Genomic DNA, 26,548 nt, shown 5'->3' with positions numbered 1-26,548 from the left:
TGCTTCACTGTAGGGATGGTGCCAGGTTTCCTCCAAACGTGACGCCTGGCATTCACACCAAAGACTTCAATCTTTGTCTCATCAGACCAGAGAATTTTCTTTCTCATGGTCTGAGAGTCCTTCAGGTGCCTTTTGGCAAACTCCAGGTGAGCTGCCATGTGCCTTTTACTAAGGAGTGGCTTCCGTCTGGCCACTCTACCATACAGGCCTGATTGGTGGATTGCTGCAGAGATGGTTGTCCTTCTGGAAGGTTCTCCTCTCTCCACAGAGGACCTCTGGAGCTCTGACAGAGTGACCATCGGGTTCTTGGTCACCTCCCTGACTAAGGCCCTTCTCCCCCAATCGCTCAGTTTAGATGGCCAGCCAGCTCTAGGAAGAGTCCTGGTGGTTTCGAACTTCTTCCACTTACAGATGATGGAGGCCACTGTGCTCATTGGGACCTTCAAAGCAGCAGAAATTTTTCTGTAACCTTCCCCAGATATGTGCCTCGAGACAATCCTGTCTCGGAGGTCTACAGACAATTCCTTTGACTTCATGCTTGGTTTGTGCTCTGACATGAACTGTCAACTGTGGGACCTTATATAGACAGGTGTGTGCCTTTCCAAATCATGTCCAGTCAACTGAATTTACCACAGGTGGACTCCAATGAAGCTGCAGAAACATCTCAAGGATGATCAGGGGAAACAGGATGCACCTTAGCTCAATTTTGAGCTTCAATGCAAAGGCTGTGAATACTTATGTACATGTGCTTTCTCAATTTTTTTATTTTTAATAAATTTGCAAAAACCTCAAACTTTTTTCACGTTGTCATTATGGGGTGTTGTGTGCAGAATTCTGAGGAAAAAAAATGAATTTAATCCATTTTGGAATAAGGCTGCAACATAGCAAAATGTGGAAAAAGTGATGCGCTGTGAATACTTTCTGGATGCACTGTATATAGAGAAGCCCGAGACGGTTAAGGGAAAGAAAAAAGAAAAAAGAACGAGGAAGAAAGAAAGAAAGAAGGAGGTTGCAGAAGGAAGCAGAAAGTGAGTGAGAGACAGCGGGTGCAGGAAGCGAGCGAGTGAGCATGAACAGGCTCGCAGTCAGCCTGAGTGTTAGGCCGACACCCAGGGCGTAGTAGTTGTTGTCACTCCTGCAGAGTTTTTCAGGAAGGACGGGAGTGACCGGGAGACAGGTGACTCTCCGCATGAGGCCACGGATGGCAGCGGGAGTCAGGACTTAGGATGTGGCATCCTCCACGTGAGAGCCTTGGCTGTTGGAGGAATTCCCAGGTCACTGTCAGGGGGAGCCGACCGGAGCCAAGGATCGGAAAGGCGACTGACAGTAGAAGTTGGCAGAAGGTCAGCTGCATTGAGAGCGTCTCGCCTGTTGCCGGGCCTGCATGGGAGAAGCAGGTAAGACGCTAACAGGAAAGAAACACCGGGCATGTCATTTGTTTTTAAAGACTGCTTCCTGATGAACATTTTAACCTCGTTTTAAAGGATTGTTGTTTTTGTGTAATTTTAACCTCCACACGTTTCTTTTTTGTCTTTTAATAAAAGCACTTTGCACATTTTTGAACCATCCCCTTGCTCATTGTTATTGCCTCACTGTCTAGCTCATTGGTGACATTACCGACGGTGTTGGGTTCAAGGGCTCCCTAACAGCCAATGGGAGCATGGAGCAGAACCCACATCGTTACAGGGTGTTGTAAAATCGGGACGCCATTCATTCCCAGATGTCTCTTCCTACTCTTTGTTGGGACTGTGAATGGGATGCTTTGTAACTACTTCTCCTGATCTTCTCTGAGGTAGGACAAATTCTTATCCTAGTCGGAGTTTTACAAATAGTAAATCTAAGACGCTTGATAAATATGGGCCCAGGTCCCAATCAAGAGGAGTGCACAGTGACGGATCGTGTTCCCAAACTGACTAAATGGGGAAGGACTTGGACACAACCTTGCGTGAAAAGGCGTAAATAGCAGAGACCGATTTCTTCTGAGTGGACAGAGAATGAGGAAAAGTTAAGAGGATGAGAGGAGAGTGGACTAGACAGAGGAATGCCACAAGCTCCGACAACAGGGTGGAGTTGAACATAAAAGAAAAGAGGAGGATGGAACAGAAAATGTGGACCTTAGAGATTTTCAACCCAGAGCCATGAAAAATATCACCAAGGATAATGAGACGGGGTTACCTTCTATACAGAGATGGGGGTTATTAAAAAAGGAGGGTATTTAAATAGAGATTTGTGTAGTGATCCATATCTTTATCTGCTTTGCAATATGTGACGATGCAGGTTCCACGCTCCCATCCAACTGCTGGGAGCTCTTGAACCCAACACCGAGGACAATTCTCTAATGAAGCCAGCTCATCTCAGTGACATTACTGACGGTGTCGGGTTCAAGAGCTCCCAGCAGTTGGATGGGAGCGTGGAACCTGCATCATCACATTTGGTGGCAGTGGTGGGATGAGCTGGCAGTGGGGACTGAAGAACAGGAGACAATGAGCCAGCGGGATTGATGCCTGATTGGAATTTAAAGAACCCATGGACCCAAGCCGGAGGAGGACTGAGCTTTTTTATGGACATTTATTTATTTCTGGTTTTATTGTCTTTTTAAAAGTTCTTATTCTTTTAATGTCCTGGTTTTACAAAGGGGGCTTGGGTTGGTTTTATAATGGGATCATTTTTAGTGCTTTTATTAATTGTTTTAGTGCAGTGGTAGTGTGGCCGAGCCGCGGACCTGGACCGCCAGTTGCACTGGGTTGGTAATGGTGTGAAACCTTCCTATGCAACTGGGGTTTAAGAGGGGAGGTATGTGGTATAGCGGGTCCATGGCTTCAAAAAAAAGGGCCAGTTTTAAATCCATAGAGCCATGTCGATCTCCGTACCCTCACTTATTCCGCCCACATAAATCACATTAAGAAACTTTCTTACTTTCACCTCCGTAACATATCCCGTGTTCGCTCCTTCCTCTCCTTCACTAATGCTGAGAAACTTGTCCATGCTTTTATCACATCCCGCATCGATTATTGTAATTCCCTACTGGCAGGTGCCCCTTCTAATCTTATATCACAGCTCCAGCTTATTCAAAACTCAGCTGTAAGAGTCCTTACTCGAACCAGCAGCAGCGAGCACATCACACCCATCCTGCTCCGTCTTCACTGGCTCCCTGTGTCCTACAGAATCGAATATAAAATCCTACTAATAACCTACAAAGCTTTAAATAACCTCGCACCAAACTACATCAGTGACCTCCTCCATCACTATGTGCCTGCCCGCCCACTAAGGTCCTCTGATTCTGGCAATCTTGTTGTGCCCCTCACTAATCTACACTCCATGGGTGACAGGGCCTTCAGCTGTATAGCGCCCAGACTCTGGAATGACCTACCAAAATTAATCAGGTCAGCTGACTCCATGAATTCCTTTAAAAAACAACTCAAAACTCAACTGTTCAGGAAGGCTTTTAGCTCTACTTGACTTTATTACCTTTCTCTCAGTTTACTTCTCTGTCAAGATACTCATGTAACCTGTGTGTGTGTGTGTGTGTGTGTGTGTGTGTGTGTGTGTGTGTGTGCGAGACCATCAATTATGTTGTCTGTTTTTTTCAGAATTTACTGTCTTAATCTTCTTTATTTATTTATCTGGTTTGTACAATGCTATATACTGTATATTCTGCCGTTCTTTATTATATTCTGTAAGTGCCTTGAGCATGGGAAAGGCGCTATATAAATAAAATGTATTATTATTATTATTAGTTGGAGCGAGTCGCATCTGCACGTGTGAGTGCAATCGTTCTCAATTGCTTCATTGGCCTCCTGCGGTGTGTGATTAAGGCGCTGCGCCCAATGTATATATACGGGTCGGCACCAGGAAAGGGGGGATAGATGAAACGGAGGGTTTAGAAACTGGGATGTCGAGAAACCGGAAGGGATCAAGGGAAAAAAAGGAGGTTAAAGGACATGAAAGGCAGTCTTGGAACGTACGATCTGGCCTGGCCCTGGAAGGAGGAGACAGCACGAGCTGGGGCCCCGCGAAGGAGCGTCTGTCTGTAACGCTCTAGGGGCTAGTTCGCCCCACTGAACAGAGACGGCCTTAGGGCGAAGCGAACGAAGCGACCACTTCGGGCCCACAGCTGGAGGGGGCCCACTGCGCCCAAGGTTTTTTTTTTTTTTCCCTGTGATGCAATGCTGCTGCGGAGGGCCCAATGGAGCAACAGACTCCTTCACTCCAACCTCTATTACTAATTTTTTTATATATATAATTCACGGGCAACATATTCCATCACCTAGTTACTCCATGTGGACATCTCCACTTGGCACTCCAATCTTCATTACGCTTCTCTCAGGCCCACGCGCCTGTTGCCACCTCCACGGCTCATCTGTGCCTCTCTCCTCAGCAGGCGGCCACTTACGCTTCAGTCAGGTCCGCTCCGCCGCATTGCATTCTCGACAGAGCATAAAAGAGGCCCTTCTCTTCGTAAAGCCATCACTTTCCTTCATATCAATATATTTCCATTTTGTTAGAAAGAACGTCTTGTAGATAGTAGTTAGGCCTTGCCGAATTTCCGAATTTTTGGCGCGCTTTGTTGGGCTGAATGGCCTGTTCTCATCTAGAGTGTTCTAATGTTCCACAGTTTGAAATTATTGTATTCCAAATGTCTTCAGTTCCACCGCCAAAGAAATATAAATCAGGTGCTCAAAAACGTAAAAAAAAGCAGCGAAAGATGAATTCTTCGCTACCCAAAAAGGTGCTTTTATGCGGGCCCACTCCAACCTCCATCACTCATACCCATCACTCAGGGCCTTGTACAACAGTCTGCGCTGACAGCCTGCAAATTTGGCTCCTCTCCTGTCAGTGTGTTACGGTTGTCAGTGTCAAACGGAAATCGTCAAAAAGTGATGGTTGTAGATGCCGGGAAAACGCATTTCTGCAGCTCAGAATGCAGGAAATCGCTTGGCGGCCGGAGCTCTGCCCCGGACCCCCTAGCTGCAGGGGTCAGGCCCCTTACGGGGCCCTCGGTATCAGTTTGCTTTGGGCCCGAAATTGTCTAGGGCCGACTCTGCACTAAATGGTCTGTTGGAGTGGGGTGAGCAAGGCAGGTGTCCTCCCGAGGGATCTGAGGAGCGACTGCGTCAGCGTGAAGGATGAAGGGAGGAGAGCCGACCTCAGACGGTCTGTCAGTGATGCCTGCAGGCAGCCAAGATGGAGGTCAGCTGAAAGGAGCTCGTGGCTGTTGGGTCTCCGCCGGCTACGCGAGTTATGGGTGAGCCGGGGAGAAAGAGAAGGAGGTGGGCTGAGAGAGACTGCATTTTAACTTCTGATTTTAACGGATTTATTTATTGGTTTTTATCCCAGCGTTTCACTGTTTTTATGGATTCATTTATTTGGACACTTGTTTGTTGTTTTGAAATAAAAGCACATTGGCACTTTTGGAAATACTCCCTGGCTTCATTTGAGAATTGTCCTCATTTTTCAGCTCACATCTCGGTGACATTACAGACGGTGTCGGGTTCGAGAGCTCCCAGCAGTTGGATGGAGGTGTGGAGTTAATCTGCATCGTCACACAATAAACTGTGAGTGCACAAAGGTTTAATGGATTTAAGGGATTACTCTTTTAAATTCATGAAAATAAAGGAATGAAGTGAGAGATCTAGGGCTCACCAGGTTAGATTCAATTGAAACCCAGAATGGGGGCCTTCCAGGAGATTCCAACCAGTATCAAATAGATCTTAAGGTAAATGCCCAGTGGCATAATACCAAATTAGGCAGGGCCACTTCACCAAAAGACCTGTCACATGTTTGACGGAGAGTCTTTTGCCATCCCACAGGAATCGAGACAGGAGAGATCCAACGTGTTGCTAATATGATGCAAAGAAGAAGCTGCCGATCTTTAGGTACTTGATTCAGTTTGCATACGGAACAGCCAGTGAGTAAGAAGATTTAATTTCAGACGGCTTGAAAGGGAGCTGAGCAGATTTAGTCCATTGAATTTTAGACATAGACAGAGCATCAAGAAATCTAAATAAGCTAAGGACTTGAGAAAAGCCAGAGGGGGTAATTCACAGAAACCGCAAAATGTCATCAGCATAGAGAGTCGGGAGGGAAAGAGATTAAGCTTGCCGGAGGAGGAGTGGAGGCAAACGAGAGAGACGGAAAGAGAAACAAAGAAGAAGAGAAGGCAAAGAAAGTAAAGTGTGTTGTACATATTGGTGCTGCTGTGGGAAGCGAAACAGAACACATTCCCACTAAAATAAACGTGCGTTGTGCTAGAACTCGGGCCTGGTGTCTGTCTGTGTTGGGATTGGGCGGCTGGTGTGCCCCCTGCAGGCCACAACACACACAAGGGAGAATCAAAAAGTAAAGGCAACTTACCCTTTAACACCAGTAACTGGAAGAACTTCTCCACATACAGTGCATCCGGAAAGTATTCCCAGCGCATCACTTTTTCCACATTTTGTTATGTTGCAGCCTTATTCCAAAATGGATTAAATTCATTTTTTTCCTCAGAATTCTACACACAACACCCCATAATGACCAAGTGAAAAAAGTTTACTTGAGATTTTTGCAAATTTATTAAAAATAAAAACATTGAGAAAGCACATGTTCATAAGTATTCACAGCCTTTGCCATGAAGCTCAAAATTGAGCTCAGGTGCATCCTGTTTCCCCTGATCATCCTTGAGATGTTTCTGCAGATTAACTGGAGTCCACCTGTGGTAAATTCAGTTGATTGGACATGATTTGGAAAGGCACACACCTGTCTATATAAGGTCCCACAGTTGACAGTTCATGTCAGAACACAAACCAAGCATAAAGTCAAAGGAATTGTCTGTAGACCTCCGAGACAGGATTGTCTCGAGGCACAAATCTGGGGAAGGTTACAGAAAAATTTCTGCTGCTTTGAAGGTCCCAATGAGCACAGTGGCCTCCATCATCCGTAAGTGGAAGAAGTTCGAAACCACCAGGACTCTTCCTAGAGCTGGCTGGCCATCTAAACTGAGCGATCAGGGGAGAAGGGCCTTAGTCAGAGAGATGACCAAGAACCCGATGATCACTCTGTCAGAGCTCCAGAGGTCCTCTGTGGAGAGAGGAGAACCTTCCAGAAGGACAACCATCTCTGCAGCAATCCACCAATCAGGCCTGTATGGTAGAGTGGCCAGATGGAAGCCACTCCTTAGTAAAAGGCACATGGCAGCCCACCTGGAGTTTGCCAAAAGGCACCTGAAGGACTCTCAGACCATCAGAAAGAAAATTCTCTGGTCTGATGAGACAAAGATTGAAGTCTATGGTGTGAATGCCAGGCGTCACGTTTGGAGGAAACCTGGCACCATCCCTACGGTGAAGCATGGTGGTGGCAGCATCATGCTGTGGGGATGTTTTTCAGCGGCAGGGACTGGGAGACTAGTCAGGATAAAGGGAAAGATGACTGCAGCAATGTACAGAGACATCCTGGATGAAAACCTGCTCCAGAGCGCTCTTGACCTCAGACTGGGGCGACGGTTCATCTTTCAGCAGGACAACGACCCTAAGCACACAGCCAAGATATCAAAGGAGTGGCTTCAGGACAACTTTGTGAATGTCCTTGAGTGGCCCAGCCACAGCCCAGATTTGAATCCGATTGAACATCTCTGGAGAGATCTTAAAATGGCTGTGCACCGACGCTTCCCATCCAACCTGATGGAGCTTGAGAGGTGCTGCAAAGAGGAATGGGCAAAACTGGCTAAGGATAGGTGTGCCAAGCTTGTGGCATCATATTCAAAAAGACTTGAGGCTGGAATTGCTGCCAAAGGTGCATCAACAAAGTATTGAGCAAAGGCTGTGAATACTTATGTACATAGGATTTCTCAGTTTTTTTAATTTTAATAAATTTGCAAAAACTTCAAGTAAACTTTTTTCACATTGTCATTATGGGGTGTTGTGTGTAGAATTCTGAGGAAAAAAATGAATTTAATCCATTTTGGAATAAGGCTGTAACATAACAAAATGTGGAAAAAGTGATGTGCTGTGAATACTTTCCGGATGCACTGTAGGTCAATGCACTTCTTGTATCGTTCCACTAACTTCTTCATTCCTTGGCAGTAGAAGCTTTTTTGGCTGATCGTGAATCCAGATCTGCACCGCTACCTGAACCCATTATCCAAGGTGAACGTGCGACCACGTAGAGCCTCTTTAGGTGGACCGAAGAGGAGACATTGATGGAGCAGCAAGCCTGTTTTTGACAGCATTCCTCTACTTTTGCTGTGAATTGCAGATTTAAGCTTCTGTCTAAGCATAGCTTAGTACGTTTCACTGGTCACTGATTGTCCGTGCTGCGGTGGGCTGGCACCCTGCCTTGCGCCCTGTGTTGGCTGGGATTGGCTCCAGCGGACACCCGTGACCTTGTAGTTGGGATATAGCGGATGGATGATGGTCCGTGTGGGGCGGAGTGGTGGCTCTGAGGCTAAGGATCTGCGCTGGTATCCCGAAGGTTGCCGGTTCGAATCCCCGTCACTGCCAAAAGAGATCCTACTCTGCTGGGCCCTTGAGCAAGGCCCTTAACCTGTAATTGCTCCAGGGGGCGCTGTACAATGGCTGACCCTGCGCTCTGACCCCAAGGGGGTATGCGAAAAAAAAAACAAAAAACTAACAAACACTGTTGTAAGTCGCTCTGGATAAGAGCGTCTGCTAAATGATGTAAATGTAAATGTCCGTGTCCCTGAAAATGTGCCAGAATAGGACCCATCATGTTCCAAAAGGAAACTATCAGGATTTTCTTGGTGGTGGGCTGTTGTTTCAATTTCATCTTTACTGGTGAAGGTGAGTGTTTCCATTGCATGGTTGAAAGGTTTGTCTTTCTATTTTTGGCTCACAATGAACCCTTGTCTCATCTCCTGTGACAATCCACACCAAAACGCTCCGATCTTCCTCAGAAGAAGCTTTTTTAACTGTGTTAGCTTTTGTCCATTGCAGTTACAGCATCATTTTCAAATTGCCTTTACTTTTTGATTTACCATTGTATATATGATTATGTACTGTATATGCCTCCATTTTCAAGCTGGTACCAAGCCTGGATATTTGGGGAGGGTTGGCATCAAGAAAGGCATCTGGCCATAAAAACCGTGTGCCGAAACCTCTATTGAAGACATCTAGTCAAAAGAAATAGCAACCCCATATAAAAATGGGAATAGCTACAGAGGAAGAAGATACGGTGAATGGCACACATGTCGAACATCCCGGGCGGGATATGGTGAGGTTCCTTACCTGAACTGAATTCCATCCCATTCAGAGGCACCAGAAGAAAGGCGAGGTGCCCTTGCAGAAGTGTGATGGCTGGTGTCCTGGCTGAGATGGACCAAAGATACTTACCCTATTGGGAAGCCAGTAAAATTGAGAGATGGGGGGGTTAGGGCAATTGGCTTCAACTGTCTGCTCCCCCAATACAGTAGATGGCAGAATTCCTGGGCTTCAGCACCCATACAGACACCTGCAGGGCATGCTGGGAAATGCAGTGCCATGGAGATGCCCAGTTGGATTCCACCAGGGGGATTCATGGTCCCCACTCTTGCCAACTTCTGCTTGACCCGGAAGTGCTTCCAATGGGCTCTGCCCTGCCACCGGAAGTACTGAGACATCCGGTTTAAAAGGAGCCGCTCTGCCTTACCCAAGGAGTCAGAGGGCAGAAACTCTTTGGAGGAATTGAAGGAGAGAGGAGGAATTGTACTTCTCTGTTTTGTCATACTTTGACCGTGTTCACCCATTTTTGAAGGTATCTTTACTAATAAAAGGGCCAATATTTAACCTCATGACTGTGTTTACTGTGAGTGCGTCTGGGGCGCCCCCTGCTGGTAACAATGTATATAATTACACTGTAACAATGATCTCCACTTATTCACAAAGATCAGTGGTCCTCCAACTGGAGTGTAAAAGAGGGGTGTCAGGGACCTCTGGAAATGCACTAATTCACAGGGTTTAGCTAACAGAAAGCCGAGCGCAGGAGTCACGGTCAGATGACTGGCGATATGAGACTGTTGAATTCCAGTATTTTATATTTATTTAACATAAAAAAAACAACTGATACAATAAACAAACAAACATACTGTAGATAAACCAATATGGTGGAAAGAAAAGTCTGTCATGAACAGGCAACCACTTCCGGTTGAGGGTGTGACCTCATTAAACTTTCTTACAGGGAGCACTTTGCCAACAGTTACACCTTAGCATGGGCTTCACATCAGTTATGATTGCCACATTTATTTTACTTTATGTGTTTAGGTCACATAAATGAAATCAGTTAAGTGACTCTGTGAATGTTTAAAGTATGTTATGTGTTTAATCCTAACATTCAAAACCAGCACTGCTTTGAAACATAACGCCAAGTCCCAGGTTTAATCCACAAAAGGCCCTGTGGCCTTGAACATAGTTTAAGGGCTGGCAGGCTGATAGAACTGATGAAGCTGAAGCAGGCTTCATCACATTAAAGGTGGTCTAAATAAAGAATGCCACATGATGGCAGAGACTGTCTGGAATGGATAGAGAAGGTTAGTCTGAACTGGAGCTCAAACACATCAAGAGGGAGGACGATCGCTTAACGAGAACAGTAGCAGAACCGTACAACCGAGCACTTCATGGTGGCTGGTTGGAGCTGGTCCCCATGGTGCTAACAACAAGGATGGTCATTCAGGAGTTTGGAGGATAGGCAGCGGTGTGATTGTAATAAGCAAAGAAGTCATAAGAAACATAATTATTTACTTCAAGAGGTAGAAGTATATAATAAACAAGAATATTTACAGCAGATACTTGAAATATGAAAATGTGTTCTTCAATTTAAATGTTTAAAGTCAAAATATTCTCACTTGTAATAGAAATGTGTCATTTTTCACCCTCTGTTGGAGGTTCATAGAGGGCTAAATCCCTAGTAAAGGATCAGAAATAACATACAGTGGAACCTCGAGTCACGAACGTCTCGGTACACGTACAAATCGGGTTACGACCAAAAAGGTCGCCAAACTTTTGCATCTGTTCACGACCACACACTCGGGTGACGAACAGGCCAGTTTCCCTTCCGGTTCGTACGCACTGATGATTTCCGCACGTGTTCAGTCTCTCCCTGTGCAGTGAGCTAGCGAGAGAGAGAGAGAGAGAGAGCGCGAGTGAGAGAGCGAGAGAGAGTCCGAGCAAGCGAGAGTGAGAGAGAGAAAGAGCGCGAGCGAGCGAGAGAGAGTGCGAGTGAGAGAGAGAGAGAGCGCAAGCGAGTGAGAGAGTGCGAGTGAGAGAGAGAGAGAGAGAGAGAGTCCGAGCGAACGAGAGAGAGAGAGAGAGAGTGCGAGAGAGTGTCCGAGCAAGCGAGAGCAAGAGAGAGCGTGAGCGAGAGAGAGAGAGCGAGAGTGAGTGTGAGTGAGCATATATATATTTACATACAGCTTGTATGGTCCGGAACAGATTAATTGTATTTACATACAATCCTATGGGGGAAATTAATTCGGGTCACGACCAAATCGGGTTGCGACCAGAACTTTGGAACGAATTACGGTTGTGACCCGAGGTTCCACTGTATTTGGAATCACTGACCTTGAAAGAGCCTAAAACGAAACCCTACATGCTTATGTTTGAAATTTGTCATTTTTAACCATCTGAAAGGGGCTCTTAGAGGGCTAAGACCACTAGTGAAGAATCAAATATCAAAAACGTTATCAAATTTGTGATCACCAACCTTGACACAGCATAAAGCGACACTCCACATGCCTATATTACTGACCCTCATTTTTCTGAAGTTTTGTGAAAGAAGGAAATTTAACTCCTCGTATTGCTCATCATGGGCTGAACCCCCGGGTCAGTTGAGGAAGACTTGAGGGCACAGGGCACATCATTTTTAACGAAGACAGCTACTGATTTACTCTTTATTGTAAGAGTATAATTACCAGCAAAAAATATGGTCCAAAATGGCCTAAAATTAGTTTTTTTTGGGTGTGAAGTGCCAAAAAGAGAAGCAACCCCAAAAAAGCGTGACACCTCGCATAACTACACACCAAAAACGTGTCGGATGGCATATCGTATGTGGGGGTCAGGAGGTGCCATATGATTGACATCTTACTGACCACACTTGAAACTACCCATACCATGATCTGAAAAGGACGATACATCGACCAAACGGTGCTGGAGAAGTTCAGTTTAGACAAGAAGTTAAATTTAGTAAAAATCTTGACTCTACCGATGAATGCCTTTTGTTAACTGGCATTTTCAAATGAAAGACAAGCAGAATTATTTGGGAAGTCCTTCAACCTTCATATCATCAAAGGTGAAACATGTCCAGAGGATGTGTATACACCATGTAGAACGAACACACTGGGTGTTATTTTGTATGACTAACGTTATTCCCTTCCGTTTTATAAACTAGGGGGCTCTGCCTCTTGAACTGCTCACTTCACTCGCAAACCCTTGTGTGGACCCTACACGGTACTCATTTCCCAGATCTGCCACTTGCGACAAATCATGCTGTGATTTTGGATAAACATGAATATCAACTCTGTCTTTGATGTCTCCATCTTTCGAAACTATTATTGCTGACAATTCGTCACATGTTAGTTTATTATATATGTGATCTTGATCTTTCGGATTCATATAGAAATCCAAGAAAACTTCTTTGTCCGTGTTTTTCAGATAAATTTTGTGTAAAATGCGATACTTTTGGACATATGGATTTGTATCCATTATTGGCTGTAGAATTTCTAAGACGTCCTATAGTTTAACTCTTTCGATTCTATGTTGTATCGCTTCTCCATGATCATAAGTACAAACCTGACTGAATTGTGGTTTCCTTAAAATTAAACTTGTAGTAGCTTTAATTGTTGCAGGACCACAGATTCTCATAGCGTATGGTCCTGAATCATGTAAATCTACGGTTTGAACACTGAATGATGCGAACGTGAACAGATTATTGTTGTTTCAGATATTTTGCCTGTAGTGTTTGTGGATTTCACTTTCACCAAATAACAAATCTTTTATTTCTCGCGGATACACCTCTTCATTGGGAAGAAACACTATTTTTTCCCGTTGGCCGCATGAATTAGACGATCTACAAGTCTCCAACTTAAACTTTAAAGCCGAACAATATCTACATACTTCTGTCATATCACCTATGTCCATATATTCGATCTCTTTCGCTGTTCCGTTATTTCACCGAGTAATAATTTCCATTTGTTAGTGTTAATGCGATCTTTACTATAAGTTTCTTGAGACTTTTGGATTTTAGTACTTTCATACTAAACCTCTTAGAGTACTTAGTACTCTAACCTACTCTACATGTGTATCAAGCCAATGTTTTTGAACCTCTTTACGATGTTCTACTTTGTCTTCTACTCTGTGTCTTTTATTACCACCCCTGTTTGGACTGGTTAGGTTTTCAATTCCACTTGGTCCAGGCTGATTATAACTTTCCTTATTTTCTGAATTTGCACTTTGCATTTGCGTTGCCCTTTCTTCTGTGCTTAGTCATTGACGTTTCATCTAGATTGTATAAAATTATTGTCCAGAAAAGGACTACATCGAAGGAAGCGAATAGATTGTATGTCTTGTATTAAAATGAGGAAAATGTAAAAATTTATAAGAGCTGAGAGCACAGGAACTGTGTCTGACAATAGCATTTATACGAATGAGAGATGAGTGGATCGTGGGCGTGGATAAATCTCTTGGCACAAAGTCTCATCTTGCAGGACTTGAAATTATTTCTCTCAAAAAGTCTTGTGTCATCCCAGGATTTTTGTATATAATAGAGAGATATATCTGTGCATTTCCACAGACGGGTGAAGCAGTTTACATTACCTTACATGTCCTAAAGGTTAAACTACACCCTACTGGAATACTCTTAAAGACAAAATTAGTATGCCATTAACTTAGAAAGACGATTATTCCATACCTGACATTATCAAAACAAATATGTACAGTATGTTTTATTAGCTGATGAAATAACAGTGTTTGGCAACAATCACTCCGCTTTAAAATACAAAAAGAAATCAATTCCATAAATAATAAATCAAAGATTTTTTTAATCAATTCATAAAAGAATATTTTCCAATTTTAATCAGTCTTCTTTTTATATCTTAAAAAAGCAAGCTGGACTAAACAAGATGGAGACGTAAAAGGAGAAAATGAAACCAGCTCAGGAGGACACAGAAACTGATGAGTACTCACAAGAGGGCCGACTTATTCGAAGCTCTGCAGTATGGGTTCATGCCCAGTTTCCTTTAAAAACTTCATAAAGTCTCCAGGTCTTAACCCTGTTGATGCAGAATTAGTCATTGGATGAAAATAAATTCGTTCATAGTCTCCGTTAACCAGGCTGCTGTCTAAGACTAATCTGACATCCTTCTGTTTGTCAAAAAACAGAGCAAGCGGGGTGGCACAGCCCTGGCCAACCTGCAGCTTCTCCAGCATGGCTGCTTCTTCGGCAAATCTTAGATTTCCACTTCCCACTCCGAGTTTTTTTGCCAGGTCATTAAGATTGACTTGTCTGTCATGCCGGGCTGTGACGAGCCAAAGGCCTTTCTTCTTTTTGTCTTTGAGAAAAAGATTTTTGCTGACAGTGCCACTTAAGTGCTGCAAATGGGGCATCATTTCTTCAACAGTAAATACCTAAAACACAAAAAACGTTAATTTTCCTTTAAAGTAAATATAAAAGCCATATACGTATATCATTTTGCAGGCCGAGGTTCACAAAATGTTTTGTGCTGTGTTAATGTTACCATTCAGCCATGCAAACAGTTTAGCACCAATTTCCAAATATTTTTCATTCTATGCAATAATTGCAGTGTCCAGCGGTTTGGAAAAGAGAAAGAAAAGACCCCACCGACACATCTGCAATATGAGCAACCTGATTAAACACTAAGAGCAAACACTTGGATGAATACAGGGGTGTAAAATAAAGAGAAGAGGACAAATGAAATGTGGTCTGCTCATCCATCATCCTGCAGGAAACAGGTAATTTGAAGGTTTTTAACAACAAGTTAAATATCCAGGTAGAGTACGCTACTTGCTGACTATTCCAAGGTGTTATTGTGGCATTCGCAAGCTGTATACTCTTCTTCTTCTTTCGGCTGCTCCCGTTAGGTGTTGCCACAGCAGATCATCTTCTTCCATATCTTTCTGTCCTCTGCATCTTGTTCTGTTACACCCATCACCTGCATGTCCTCTCTCACCACATTCATAAACCTTCTCTTAGGCCTTCCTCTTTTCCTGGCAGCTCTATCCTTAGCATCCTTCTCCCAATATACCCAGCATCTCTCCTCTGCACATGTCCAAATCAACGCAATCTCGCCTCTCTGACTTTGTCTCCCAACCGTCCAACTTGAGCTGACCCTCTAATGTCCTCATTTCTAATCCTGTCCATCCTCGTCACACCCAATACAAATCTTAACATCTTTAACTCTGCTATCTCCAGCTCTGTCTCCTGCTTTCTGGTCAGTGCCACCATCTCCAAACCATATAACATAGCTGGTCTCACTACCATCCTGTAGACCTTCCCTTTCACTCTTGCTGATACCCATCTGTCACAAATTACTCTTGACACTCTTCTCCACCTATTCCACCCTGCCTGCACTCTCGTTTTCACCTCCCTTCTTCCACAATCCCCATTACTCTGTACTGTTGATCCCAAGTATTTAAACTCCACCACCTTCGCCAACTCTACTCCTTGCATCCTCACCATTCCACTGACCTCCCTCTCATTCACACACATGTATTCTGTCTTGTTCCTACTGACCTTCATTCCTCTTCTCTCTAGAGCATATCTCCACCTCTCCAGGGTCTCCTCAACCTGCTCCCTACTCTCGCTACAGATTACAATGTCATCAGCAAACATCATAGTCCACGGGGACTCCTGTGTAATCTCGTCTGTCAATCTGTCCATCACCATTGCAAATAAGAAAGGGCTCAGAGCTGATCCCTGATCAAATGGCAAATGGCTGTCACACTTCTCTTGTACATATCCCGTACCACTTGTACGTACTTCTCCGCCACTCCCGACTTCCTCATACAATACCACAGCTCCTCTCGAGGCACCCTGTCATATGCTTTCTCCAGGTCCACAAAGATGCAATGCAACTCCTTCTGGCCTTCTCACAAGCTGTATACTAATTTTAACAAATGCATTTCATACAACGGATGGCATAATGCATAGCAGGAAACATTGGTCTATTCCTGCCTTGCACCCTCTGTTAGCTGGGATTGGCTCCAGTGCCCACTTGTGACCCTGTTCAGGACTAAGCAGGTTTGAAAATGACTGAATGATGACAATGGATAGCAACTGGCATCACCAGCTCACAGACCGGGCACCCTGGGTTTACAGTCTGTGTCTTTTTTTCCACTGGAGTACATACACTACATTCTCCATATTTCTGTCAAGTACACTGGTTTACCTCCCATATCCCTGTGTGCAGATCACAATGACTGGTAATCACAAACTGGTCCCCCGAGTGTGGGTGTGTATGGGGGGGAAGCCCTACACCCAGTGCCGCCAAAGGAGACTCCCGGAGCCCACAACCCTGAATCAGATTAAGTGGGCTTCAGAACTGTATTTTATGAGTATTTACTGTACTTCCTATAAGGCTGAGCAACACAACAGTGTGTGTATATAAACAGTTAAGCAAACATTCCACTTGAATATCTGGAAATCTTACTTATAATTGTCTAATTTATTGTGCAATACTCTATGATTTTGCTGGAAAGTATTAATGGCTTACTGTCTGTGATAAGAACTTCACATTCACTTTAGGATGCTCTGCAGTATGAACAGAAATTATGACCAAAGTATATTTTTGCTTTAACAGTAATATTGTGTACACACTTAGATCAAAATAACAGTGAGACGTTAAGCAAAATGACACCTTTTATTGGTTAACTAAAAAGATTACAATATGTAAGCTTTCGAGGCAACTCAGGCCCCTTCTTCAGGCAAGATGTAATAAAAGGTGTTGTTTTGCTTCACTTCTCACTACATTCATAATGGCTAACACAGTGGTGGGCCGTCAGGGCCTGCAAGGCCTTCTCTGCTGGCCTAAAAAAATATCTGAATCACAAACTGATGTTAATTATATTTTGTCCATGAATACTTATTAAATAATTCCAAATAGTCTGTCCGCTTCCTTTCATAGCTTTTCCGATGGTTGTGCTGCTTCCAGACATGTATTTTCGTATTAAAGCATTTAACCAATCACATTTCAGCCATCATTTATTGCCAGGCAGGGTCAAAGTCAAAGAAGTCTGCCAGGAGGCCTTCACTATCCGTTCTGCAGGCCCTCTAACACAAAATAAATGTCGATTAAACTGTTGGTTCAACCAATCAGATTTTGAGTTGGTGTCACTAGGGCCCTCTAGCAGGCGTACGGCACCATCACCGTATTCAGACCCATTGATTGGATAGGATGGTGTAATAGAAAAATCTGAATGAGAGCATCATGGGGCAGCTGTACACATTGGTATGTTTGGTGGTGAGCATTCCCGTGTCCACTGCTTCTGTCGAGCGGACATTTTCAGCCCTAAAGCGAATTAAAACTTATGCCAGAAATACGACAGGGCAGGTTTGACTTTCAGCATTAGCTTCGATGGCGATAGAAAGGGACTTCGTGATGGAACTGAAGCGCACGGATAATCTGTACGACAGAGTAATTGAACTGTTTTTAAGGAGAGAGAGGAGGATGGATTTTGTTTACAAATAATCCAAATTTTTGGTGAGTAAAAATATTGCAAGTTTATGAGTTATTATTGATGTTTTTTTATGTGTGCAGCTGCAGTAGAAAGGAACTTGTTCAGCCCTGGTTTGTCTATTCAATAAAGGCATTTATTGTGGCTATAGGAGTTATCTATCTGCGATGCAACGGCTCTTTATACTGTATTTCTGCATATTAAGATGGTTTTTATAACCATAAATTAGTTTTTGAGGGGCGGGTTGATTCAGACGGAGCACTACTGAAGGCCTAGGTGTGAAATGCATGGTCCGCCACTGGGCTAACACGGTACAACACCCTAGTACTACAAAACAAAATAATAAAAATGTACTTTATTTTTATTTTGAAACAGTCATAAGCTTTTGAAATGTAAAGCTTCCAAGTTAGCCGTCTTTCCAGTGTGGTCAAGCATACAGTACAAGTATACCTTCAGTGCTGAAATCGTATGGACACCAGGGGCATACAGCTCCTGTTTGCTTTAAGTGTTTATCTGAAGAGGATTGAAAATGTGTTGAATTTCCACACATCAGTCTTTCCTCTTCTTGTGGAAGAAAGAATTGTTGACCCGTAAAATGGAAGGAGTCAGAGTCTCACACCAGAAGAAATGTTCATAAGCTTTCTTTTATTCTTGCATACCTAGACTGGAGTGTCAGTAGCATGCGCGCTGACAGGAAAGAGTTCAGCTCTTTTATATCAGCTGATTGTGTGCACACTTTACAAGTTCGTATAAAGGCAGATTAATGCATGAGCCTTTTAGGGCTTAAAATAGACGACGGGTACAGATGAGTTCATAGCTTAGCTTATTCGTAAAACAGGAAGAACAGTTTATAAAAATACATTTCTGGTAAAGGCAGCTTTCTGGTAAAGTCAGATTCTTTTGAACTGCTCACACAGGTCAGCATCAGTAATATATGTTAAAGGTCACATATACAGTTTCTGAAAACTGTCAAGTACACATTTTCTTATAATATAAAAAGGACAGTTATCTGTAAACTGAAAATTTCCATTCCACATTCTGCACAAGCTAAACATGAAGGATGATCCTATTCCTGCATGTCTGCATCCCTTAGGTGTACCTGGGACCCTTGAGCAGTTAATTTTTCACACACTTAGTTACAAAAATAGTATAAATTGTTGCTGGAGCTGTGTATCCTCATTGATTATGTCATTATAAGAGCACAAATAATGTAACCAGATTACCATCTCCAAGGCATGTGATACCTTTACTTCTGAAAATGTAGCACTGCCACACGGAGCCATTACTTGTTTCCAAAAAATAAAACGGATTAATTTTTGGTAAGACTTAATGTCATCGTGATATTTTAATGTGTAAGTAAGACGGCAAATTTGTATTTACCAGTAAAACACGTTGGACCGGTTGGTTCTAAACTAAAATGCAACAAAAAAAATTAGGCTTCTTTCTCATTCTTGCATTCTGGATCCTGGACTTTGTTTTGCATGTCAATGAGCCGTCATGTTTGCTGCACAGTTACTCCGTGTTAAGGATTACTTCTTGCTTGTCAATGTGGTTTGGAGTCTTGTGTTACTGTTTCTCATTCTTCGTCACTTAATTGCCTTTTGCAATTTGCTTGATGCTCAGTACATGTCATCACTCTTTTTTTATTTCTGCCATTATGGCAGTTATCACTTGGTTTTACGATCATTTTACTGTTCTTTATATTTAATAAAGTTCATTGCTCAGTGGTGGCTCCGAGGCTAAGGATCTGCGCTGGTATCCAGAAGGTTGCCGGTTTGAATCCCTGTCACTTCCAAAAGAGATCCTACTCTGCTGGGCCCTTGAGCAAGACCCTTAACATGTAATTGCTCCAGGGGTGATGTACAATGGCTGACCCTGCGCTCTGACCCCAAAAGGTATGCGAAAACTAAGTAATTTCCTTCGGAATTAATGAAGTTTTTTAAAAAAAAAATACAATACTAACACTTGATAATGAATTCTGAACATAGGGACAGTGGTTTTCTTACAGTGACATTTTCTGGCCATCAGTAAAGTGGCCACCAGATCACCGCCAATTTTTAGAATTTCCAGAACATTTCACGCTGTACCCATGATTACTGCTTGCTTGTCTATGTGGTTCAGTGTCTTGTCTGCTTATTCTTTCTACTTGTCATTTAATCTTCGATGTGCTTGATGCTCAGCAGATGTCACTGCTGTTCTTTTTCTTTCTGTCATTTTGATGGTTATTACTTGGTTTTTCAATCGCTTTGCTGTAATCATACAACCACAAGTAATGGCTACAACCTAATTTTTTTTGAATTTCCAGAATTTACCACAGCATAAACTTTTGATTAAGACCAAGATCAATGTTCTAGCCCTAGTAGTTAATGAGTAATCGTGAAACAGACAAATGGACCAAAATGTAATTTCACTTCATGCTGTACCTGTATAACTGTGTATGTGATTAATAAAATGTTGAATCAGACCTTAGCATTTTGGAGAGTTAAGACATGTAGAACATTCAAACGTTGTGACCTAGTTACTTATCACTGTTCTATGGAATTTGAGATGTACTTGATCTTACCTGTTCTCTAAGCTGAAGAGGTGCCCAATTATTAAAAGTCAATTTCATATTAGATAGCTTCTTATTATTTATATACTGTAGCTGTTACCATCAGCTATTAATTACAAATGTTTTACAAAAAAATATACCAAGTAGTTTGGAAAGCTGCCTTTCGAAATTCAGACATATATCACGATTAAAGAAACATAAACTTTGTGACAGTCAGTTGAGAAATAAGAAAGTCGCAGCTAATTTTAACATGAGAACTCAGGCTCTCTCAATACACGTATGGATCTTGACCGCCCCAATATGGCGGACACGTAGACGTATCGCCGCCAGCGTCTCTGTGCGTATCACTGACTGCCCCGCCCCCTCCTGTGAACTTTATACAGTATATTAACACTAATCAAGACAGTGTAACGGTCTGTACTCATAAAAATTACACTCTCTTTCAAAACGGTGATTTGTTTTAATAGCAGGTTGAGTTTTCACACAGTTATTTCTGTATATTATAAAACAAGGAATTATAAGGCGGGTAATCTAATTCTCGACATTGCCGGAGTCATTACTTTGCGCTTCAGATCCCTGTTTGGAGTGGGTTTAATTCAGATTGTACGTTATTTGTACGTTGTCGATCTACGTTCTTTTTCACGCTTATCAAGGCTTCCGGTTTATATGCAGTGTGTTTATTAAACATGTGGAAGAACTCTCATTCAAAACGTAAGTAATGTATACCAATTCGTTTTACGTTATGAATTTGAACGCCTTAACCTCCCTTCTTACTTCGATTGTCTGGTAAATACTGGGCACTAAAAATGCACGAATGTAGCCAGCAGGCACTCCGCCTGTTAAACGCATGCATTTTTTAAAGGTAAAATGTAATTTTTTTATCCACGCGTTACAAACGCGTGTGCTGGGATACGCCGTCGCCATGTTGCCCCCACCCTTCAAAACTGTGTGTTCAATACCTCGGGATGTTCCACGCAAGTGGTTTCGATGTCGAGGCTTTTCAGATATTCCTCCAGCTCTCTTCGTAACTCTACCGAAGACATGGTGAACGTCGAGGCGGCCTCCCCCAGCGCGTGTGCAGCGGCTTCCTGATTGCTACCCCCGCCTCGTGGCGAGGTTGCGACGTGGCCGTTTTGCAGGCAGATGCCCTATTTGGAATAACAGAGTGGCTAAAAGTACCGGATGGTGGCACGGGGGCGCAGTGGGTAGCGCTGCTGATTCACGGATGCAGCAGCAGCCATGTATTCGTGGGTGGTTGCCCATTCTCCCTGCGTGTACGTGTTTTCCTCCTACATCCCTAAAGGTGTTGATTGGCGATTCAAGATTAGCGGTGGATTTGACAAGAAACCTTTTTAAGATTTCAGAATGCTGACTTTGTCACGTGTACACACAGGTGTATATTGTGAAATGCATCTCCGTGAACAACCAGTACTATGCAAAAAAATTAAAAATTGTACATAAAAATGCAAATTAAAAGGCTAAGATTAAAATACGCAAGTAATTGTATAACGTGTACAACTAAGAGGTGTAGTAATTGTTAAACAATAACATACTTAAAAAATATAAATAACTTTTTTTTTTCTTTTTTTTTTTACAATTTTGAGGAATGCCTGCCAAGATGACCTTTGATTATTATTATCACTTGGGAAGTGCAGCACTTTCTCTGTCTTTGTGTTCTTGATTTGAGACAACACAGACACCTACCAGTTCTTAACCATTTAAACTGGCTGTACAAAAAGTGAGAGGAGTACTTCATGATCTTGGCTACCCTGGTAGGGCATCTTTTTGTACATACAGTTGTGCTTGAAAGTTTGTGAACCCTTTAGAATTTTCTGTATTTCTGCATAAATATGACCTAAAACATCATCAGATTTTCACTCAAGTCCTAAAAGTAGATCAAGAGAAACCAGTTAAACAAATGAGACAAAAATATTATACTTGGTCATTTATTTATTAAGGAAAATGATCGAATATTACATATTTGTGAGTGGCAAAGGTATGTGAACCTTTGCTTTCAGTATCTGGTGTGACCCCCCTTTGCAGCAATAACTGCAACTAAATGTTTCCAGTAACTGTTGATCAGTCCTGCACACCGGCTTGGAGGAATTTTCGCCCATTCCTCTGTACAGAACAGCTTCAACTCTGGGATGTTGGTGGGTTTTCCTCACATTAACTTCTCGCTTCAGGTCCTTCCACAACATTTCGATTGGATTAAGGTCAGGACTTTGACTTGGCCATTCCAAAACATAACTTAATTCTTCTTCAACCATTCTTTGGTAGAACGACTTGTGTGCTTAGGGTTGTTGTCTTGCTGCATGACCCATCTTCTCTTGAGATTCAGTTCATGGACAGATGTCCTGACATTTTCCTTTAGAATTCTCTAATATAATTCAGAATTCATTGTTCCATCAATGAAGGCAAGCCGTCCTGGCCCAGATGCAGCAAAACAGGCCCAAACCATGATACTACCACCACCATGTTTCACAGATGGGATAAGGTTCTTATGCTGGAATGCAGTGTTTTCCTTTCTCCAAACATAACGCTTTTCATTTAAAGCAAAAAGTTCTATTTTGGTCTCGTCTGTCCACAAAACATTCTTCCAATAGCCTTCTGGTTTGTCCACGTGATCTTTAGCAAACTGCAGACGAGCAGCAATGTTTTTTTTGGAGAGCAGTGGCTTTCTTCTTGCAACCCTGCCATGCACACCATTGTTGTTCAGCGTTCTCCTGATGGTGGACTCATGAACATGAACATTAACTAATGTGAAAGAGGCCTTCAGTTGCTTAGAAGTTACCCTGGGGTCCTTTGTGACCTCGCCGACTATTACACGCCTCGCTCTTGGAGTGATCTTTGTTGGTCGACCACTCCTGGGGAGGGTAACAATGGTCTTGAATTTCCTCCATTTGTACACAATCTGTCTGACTGTGGATTGGTGGAGTCCAAACTCTTCAGAGATGGTTTTGTAACCTTTTCCGGCCTGATGAGTATCAACAGCTCTTTGTCTGAGGTCCTCAGAAGTCTCCTTTGTTCGTGCCATGATACACTTCCACAAACATGTGTTGTGAAGAGCAGACTTTGATAGATCCTGTTCTTTAAATAACACAGGGTGCCCACTCACACCTGATTGTCATCCCATTGATTGAAAACACCGGACTCGAATTTCACCTTCAAACTAACTGCTAATCCTAGAGGTTCACATACTTTTGCCACTCACAAATATGTAATATTTGATCATTTTCCTCAATAAATAAATGACCAAGTATATTATTTTTGTTTCATTTGTTTAACTGGTTTCTCTTTATCTACTTTTAGGACTTGAGTGAAAGTCTGATGATGTTTTAGGTCATATTTATGCAGAAATGTAGAAATTTCTAAAGGGTTCACAAACTTTCAAGCACAACTGTATTGGTCTGTAAGGATGACACTGATACCCCCATGATGTGCTCAGCCAAGCTCCCAGCTCTCAGCAGTGGTGTGTGTGGTCCTTTTTTGAGCTGTTTCCATGCCAGTCTGTGATGCATCCTGCAAGTGTTTTTTCAACAGCTGTGAGATAGAAGGATTTCAGGACTCTTTTTGACCCTTTGAATTTCTTCAGTTGTAAGATGCCTAAGGCGCTGTCTTGTCTTTCTCACCAGAACTCCTGTGTTTGTGGACCATATTAAGTCACCCCTGAAGTTGATTTCCAGGTATTTGAAGCACTCTACCTTCTCCACTGCAGTTCTGTTAATAGATAGATAGATACTTTATTAATCCCAAGGGGAAATTCACATATTGAGATTGAGTTCACATTTCCCAGAATCACAGAAGGCACCGAAGACTTTAAACGCCACTTTCTCGCAAGCCTCTTCATTTTTTGCTTAGTGCCGGCTCTGCTGCCACGATACTGCCTTCTTATCTCGTCAGGTAAATAGAGAACCACACTGGCACTGGCGTTTGTTCTCAGCGCTCTAAGTTGAGTACTTGAATAGACAAGTCTCGGCGTGTAAAAATCCATGCCCACGTTGTAAAAGTAAGTGTGTCCAGGGAACGAATCCACATAAAATAAAGTGATAGGAGTGATCAATAAAAAAGAGAAAAATAAAAGTAGAAAAATAAAGTCATACACTGAGCTGCTGAAAAGGCTGCCACTCTCGGCGGCGCCTGAGTCATTAGTCTTAATGAAAAGAGGCGTGCACTCAGTTCTTCACTTCTTATTCTCCTGCTGCCAGGTTAGGCTGAGTCTCTTATGAACCTGAATTGTATTAAGAAGGTTTGAAAATTTTAAAAATACTGTTTGTCAAAACATGCATAATATTCATCTCTATATATAAAATCCCTATGTGCGTTCAGGTGTCCGTGTGTGTGTGTCTTCTGGTGAAGTGCGCATGCGCGGGGCACGGTGCGATGTGCGATATTACTGTCAGAGAAAGTTAGAGGCGTTTTACGGAAATATTACTGCGAGAGGAAATTAAAGGTACACAATACAGTGACGCATATTACAGCCACATACAAGCCAGTATTACTGTCAGAGGAGATTAAAGGCATATTACCGACGCGCACGCCTGTATTACCGCCAGAGAAAATTAAAGGTATATTACGGACGTACAAGCCAGCGGACGTACAAGACGGTATCCTTCAATAAGGGCGCGCACAAAAAGGCGAGCCTCAAAAGGGCGACCTCAATTGGGCGCAGCGAATAAAGGCGCGTGTAAATAAAGATCTGCACCTTTGTTGCTCTTCACATATTCCAGAGCCATTTGAACTAAATTATCTACGAACGCCTTTATTCGCCGCGCTCAATTGAGGTCGCCCTTTTGAAGCTCGCCTTTTTGTGCGCGCCCGTATTGAATAGAGCCGTACAAGACAGTATTACTGTCACAGAAAATTAAAGACACACAATACACGGCGGCGGCCCACGAAGAACGGTCAGCTCAGCAAGTAAACATCAACAAAAGAAAGGCTGAAAGAAAGAAAAATGCGACCAACAAAAAACATGAGGTCAAAGTCCCTTGCCATTTAATATACAGTAGACTGTTCCTAGTAATGTTTATGCACTACTGTTCTAGCGCCCGTTATTGTAACGGGTTAAATGACTAGTTATTTAAGAAATGTGTTCACAAGGGCAGACTGAACTATACATAGAGTTACACTGAAAAATAAAACTATAACCTTTTACATTACTCACATTCAATTTAGAATACTCTTTCATACTAGGGTGTTGTACCGTGTTAGCCATTAGAGAAAAGCCAAGCAAAATGACACATTTTATTGGCTAACTAAAAAGATTACAATATGTAAGCTTTCAATGCAACTCAGGCCCCTTCTTCAGGCAAGATGTAATCAAGATTATATCTTGCCTGAAGAAGGGGCATGAATACTCTTTCCAAATTTGTGTATATTTTTTAATGTGGGGGGCATGGTTGTGCTTTGGTTAATGCCACTGCCTTACAGATCCAGTATCATGAGTTCAAATCCCATACCCAGTAAATGCCACTGAGTCTATGTACATATGTGCATGGGACCTGTTGAGATTCCCTACCTGGGTTGTTTTCCCTAATGTGTATGCAGTCCTGAAGTTATAATTTGATTAAACTGGCTTGCTATCCATTTACTAAACCCTCTTATCCAGAGCAGACGTTCAGGGCAAAAACAATCTCTGGACAGGGTGCCAGCCCATTGTAAGGGAACACACACCCACACACATTATCCAACCCGCTATATCTTAACTACAGGGTCACGGGGGCTCTGCCGGAGCCAATCCCAGCCAACACAGGGCGCAAAGCAGGAAACAAACCCCAGGCAGGGCACCATCCCACCGCAGGGCACATGCACACACTAGAGACAATTTAGGATCGCCAATGCACCTAACCTGCATGTCTTTGGACTGTGGGAGGAAACTGGAGCACCTGGAGGAAACCCACACAGACACGGGGAGAACATGCAAACTCCATGCAGGGAGGACCTGGGAAGCGAACCTGGGTCTCCTTACTGCGAGGCAACAGCGCTACCCACTGCGCCACCGTGCCGCCCTTGATATTGTTATGTTTATTTTTATTTGTACATACAGTATATCCAACATGGGATAAGCAGAAGTGAAGGTGATGGTGCTTGCCATGGGCATGGTTGAAAAATGGTTGAGAGGGGGGGGGGGGACTTGAAAAAATCTCTTGGCAATAGTTTCATCTCAAGATTTTATTTTATAATAGAGAGATGTAGATAATCAACTTAACAATTTGCAACAGGTACAAGAAAACACAGTTAGTTGGCTCAGACTCCGTATCACACTACATTTGTGCCATGTTTTGGATAAGGCACTCTGCTAGGTTTAACTTTGCAAATGAGAATATCAGACTTGTTTTGAAGA

General features: G+C 42.9%; 1 protein-coding gene across 1 annotated transcript; it reads right to left on the bottom strand.

Annotated features, from left to right (window-relative positions):
- Nucleotides 1-13,982: 13,982 nt before the first annotated feature.
- LOC114665617 (prolyl-tRNA synthetase associated domain-containing protein 1-like) lies at nucleotides 13,983-21,350 on the bottom strand. The gene is made up of 2 exons (XM_028820222.2): nucleotides 21,165-21,350; nucleotides 13,983-14,588 (listed from the first exon to the last, which is right to left on the bottom strand). Exons 1-2 carry the CDS (start codon nucleotides 21,246-21,248, stop codon nucleotides 14,160-14,162), a joined length of 513 nt encoding a protein of 170 aa, XP_028676055.1. The 5' UTR covers nucleotides 21,249-21,350; the 3' UTR covers nucleotides 13,983-14,159.
- Between the last annotated feature and the right edge of the window lie 5,198 nt (nucleotides 21,351-26,548).

This window comes from Erpetoichthys calabaricus, chromosome 15 (assembly GCF_900747795.2).
Source record: "Erpetoichthys calabaricus chromosome 15, fErpCal1.3, whole genome shotgun sequence".
NCBI classification, from domain to species: Eukaryota; Metazoa; Chordata; class Cladistia; order Polypteriformes; family Polypteridae; genus Erpetoichthys; species Erpetoichthys calabaricus.
Note: the sequence above shows the minus strand (reverse complement) of the source record. Positions and strands in the feature narration are given on the sequence as shown.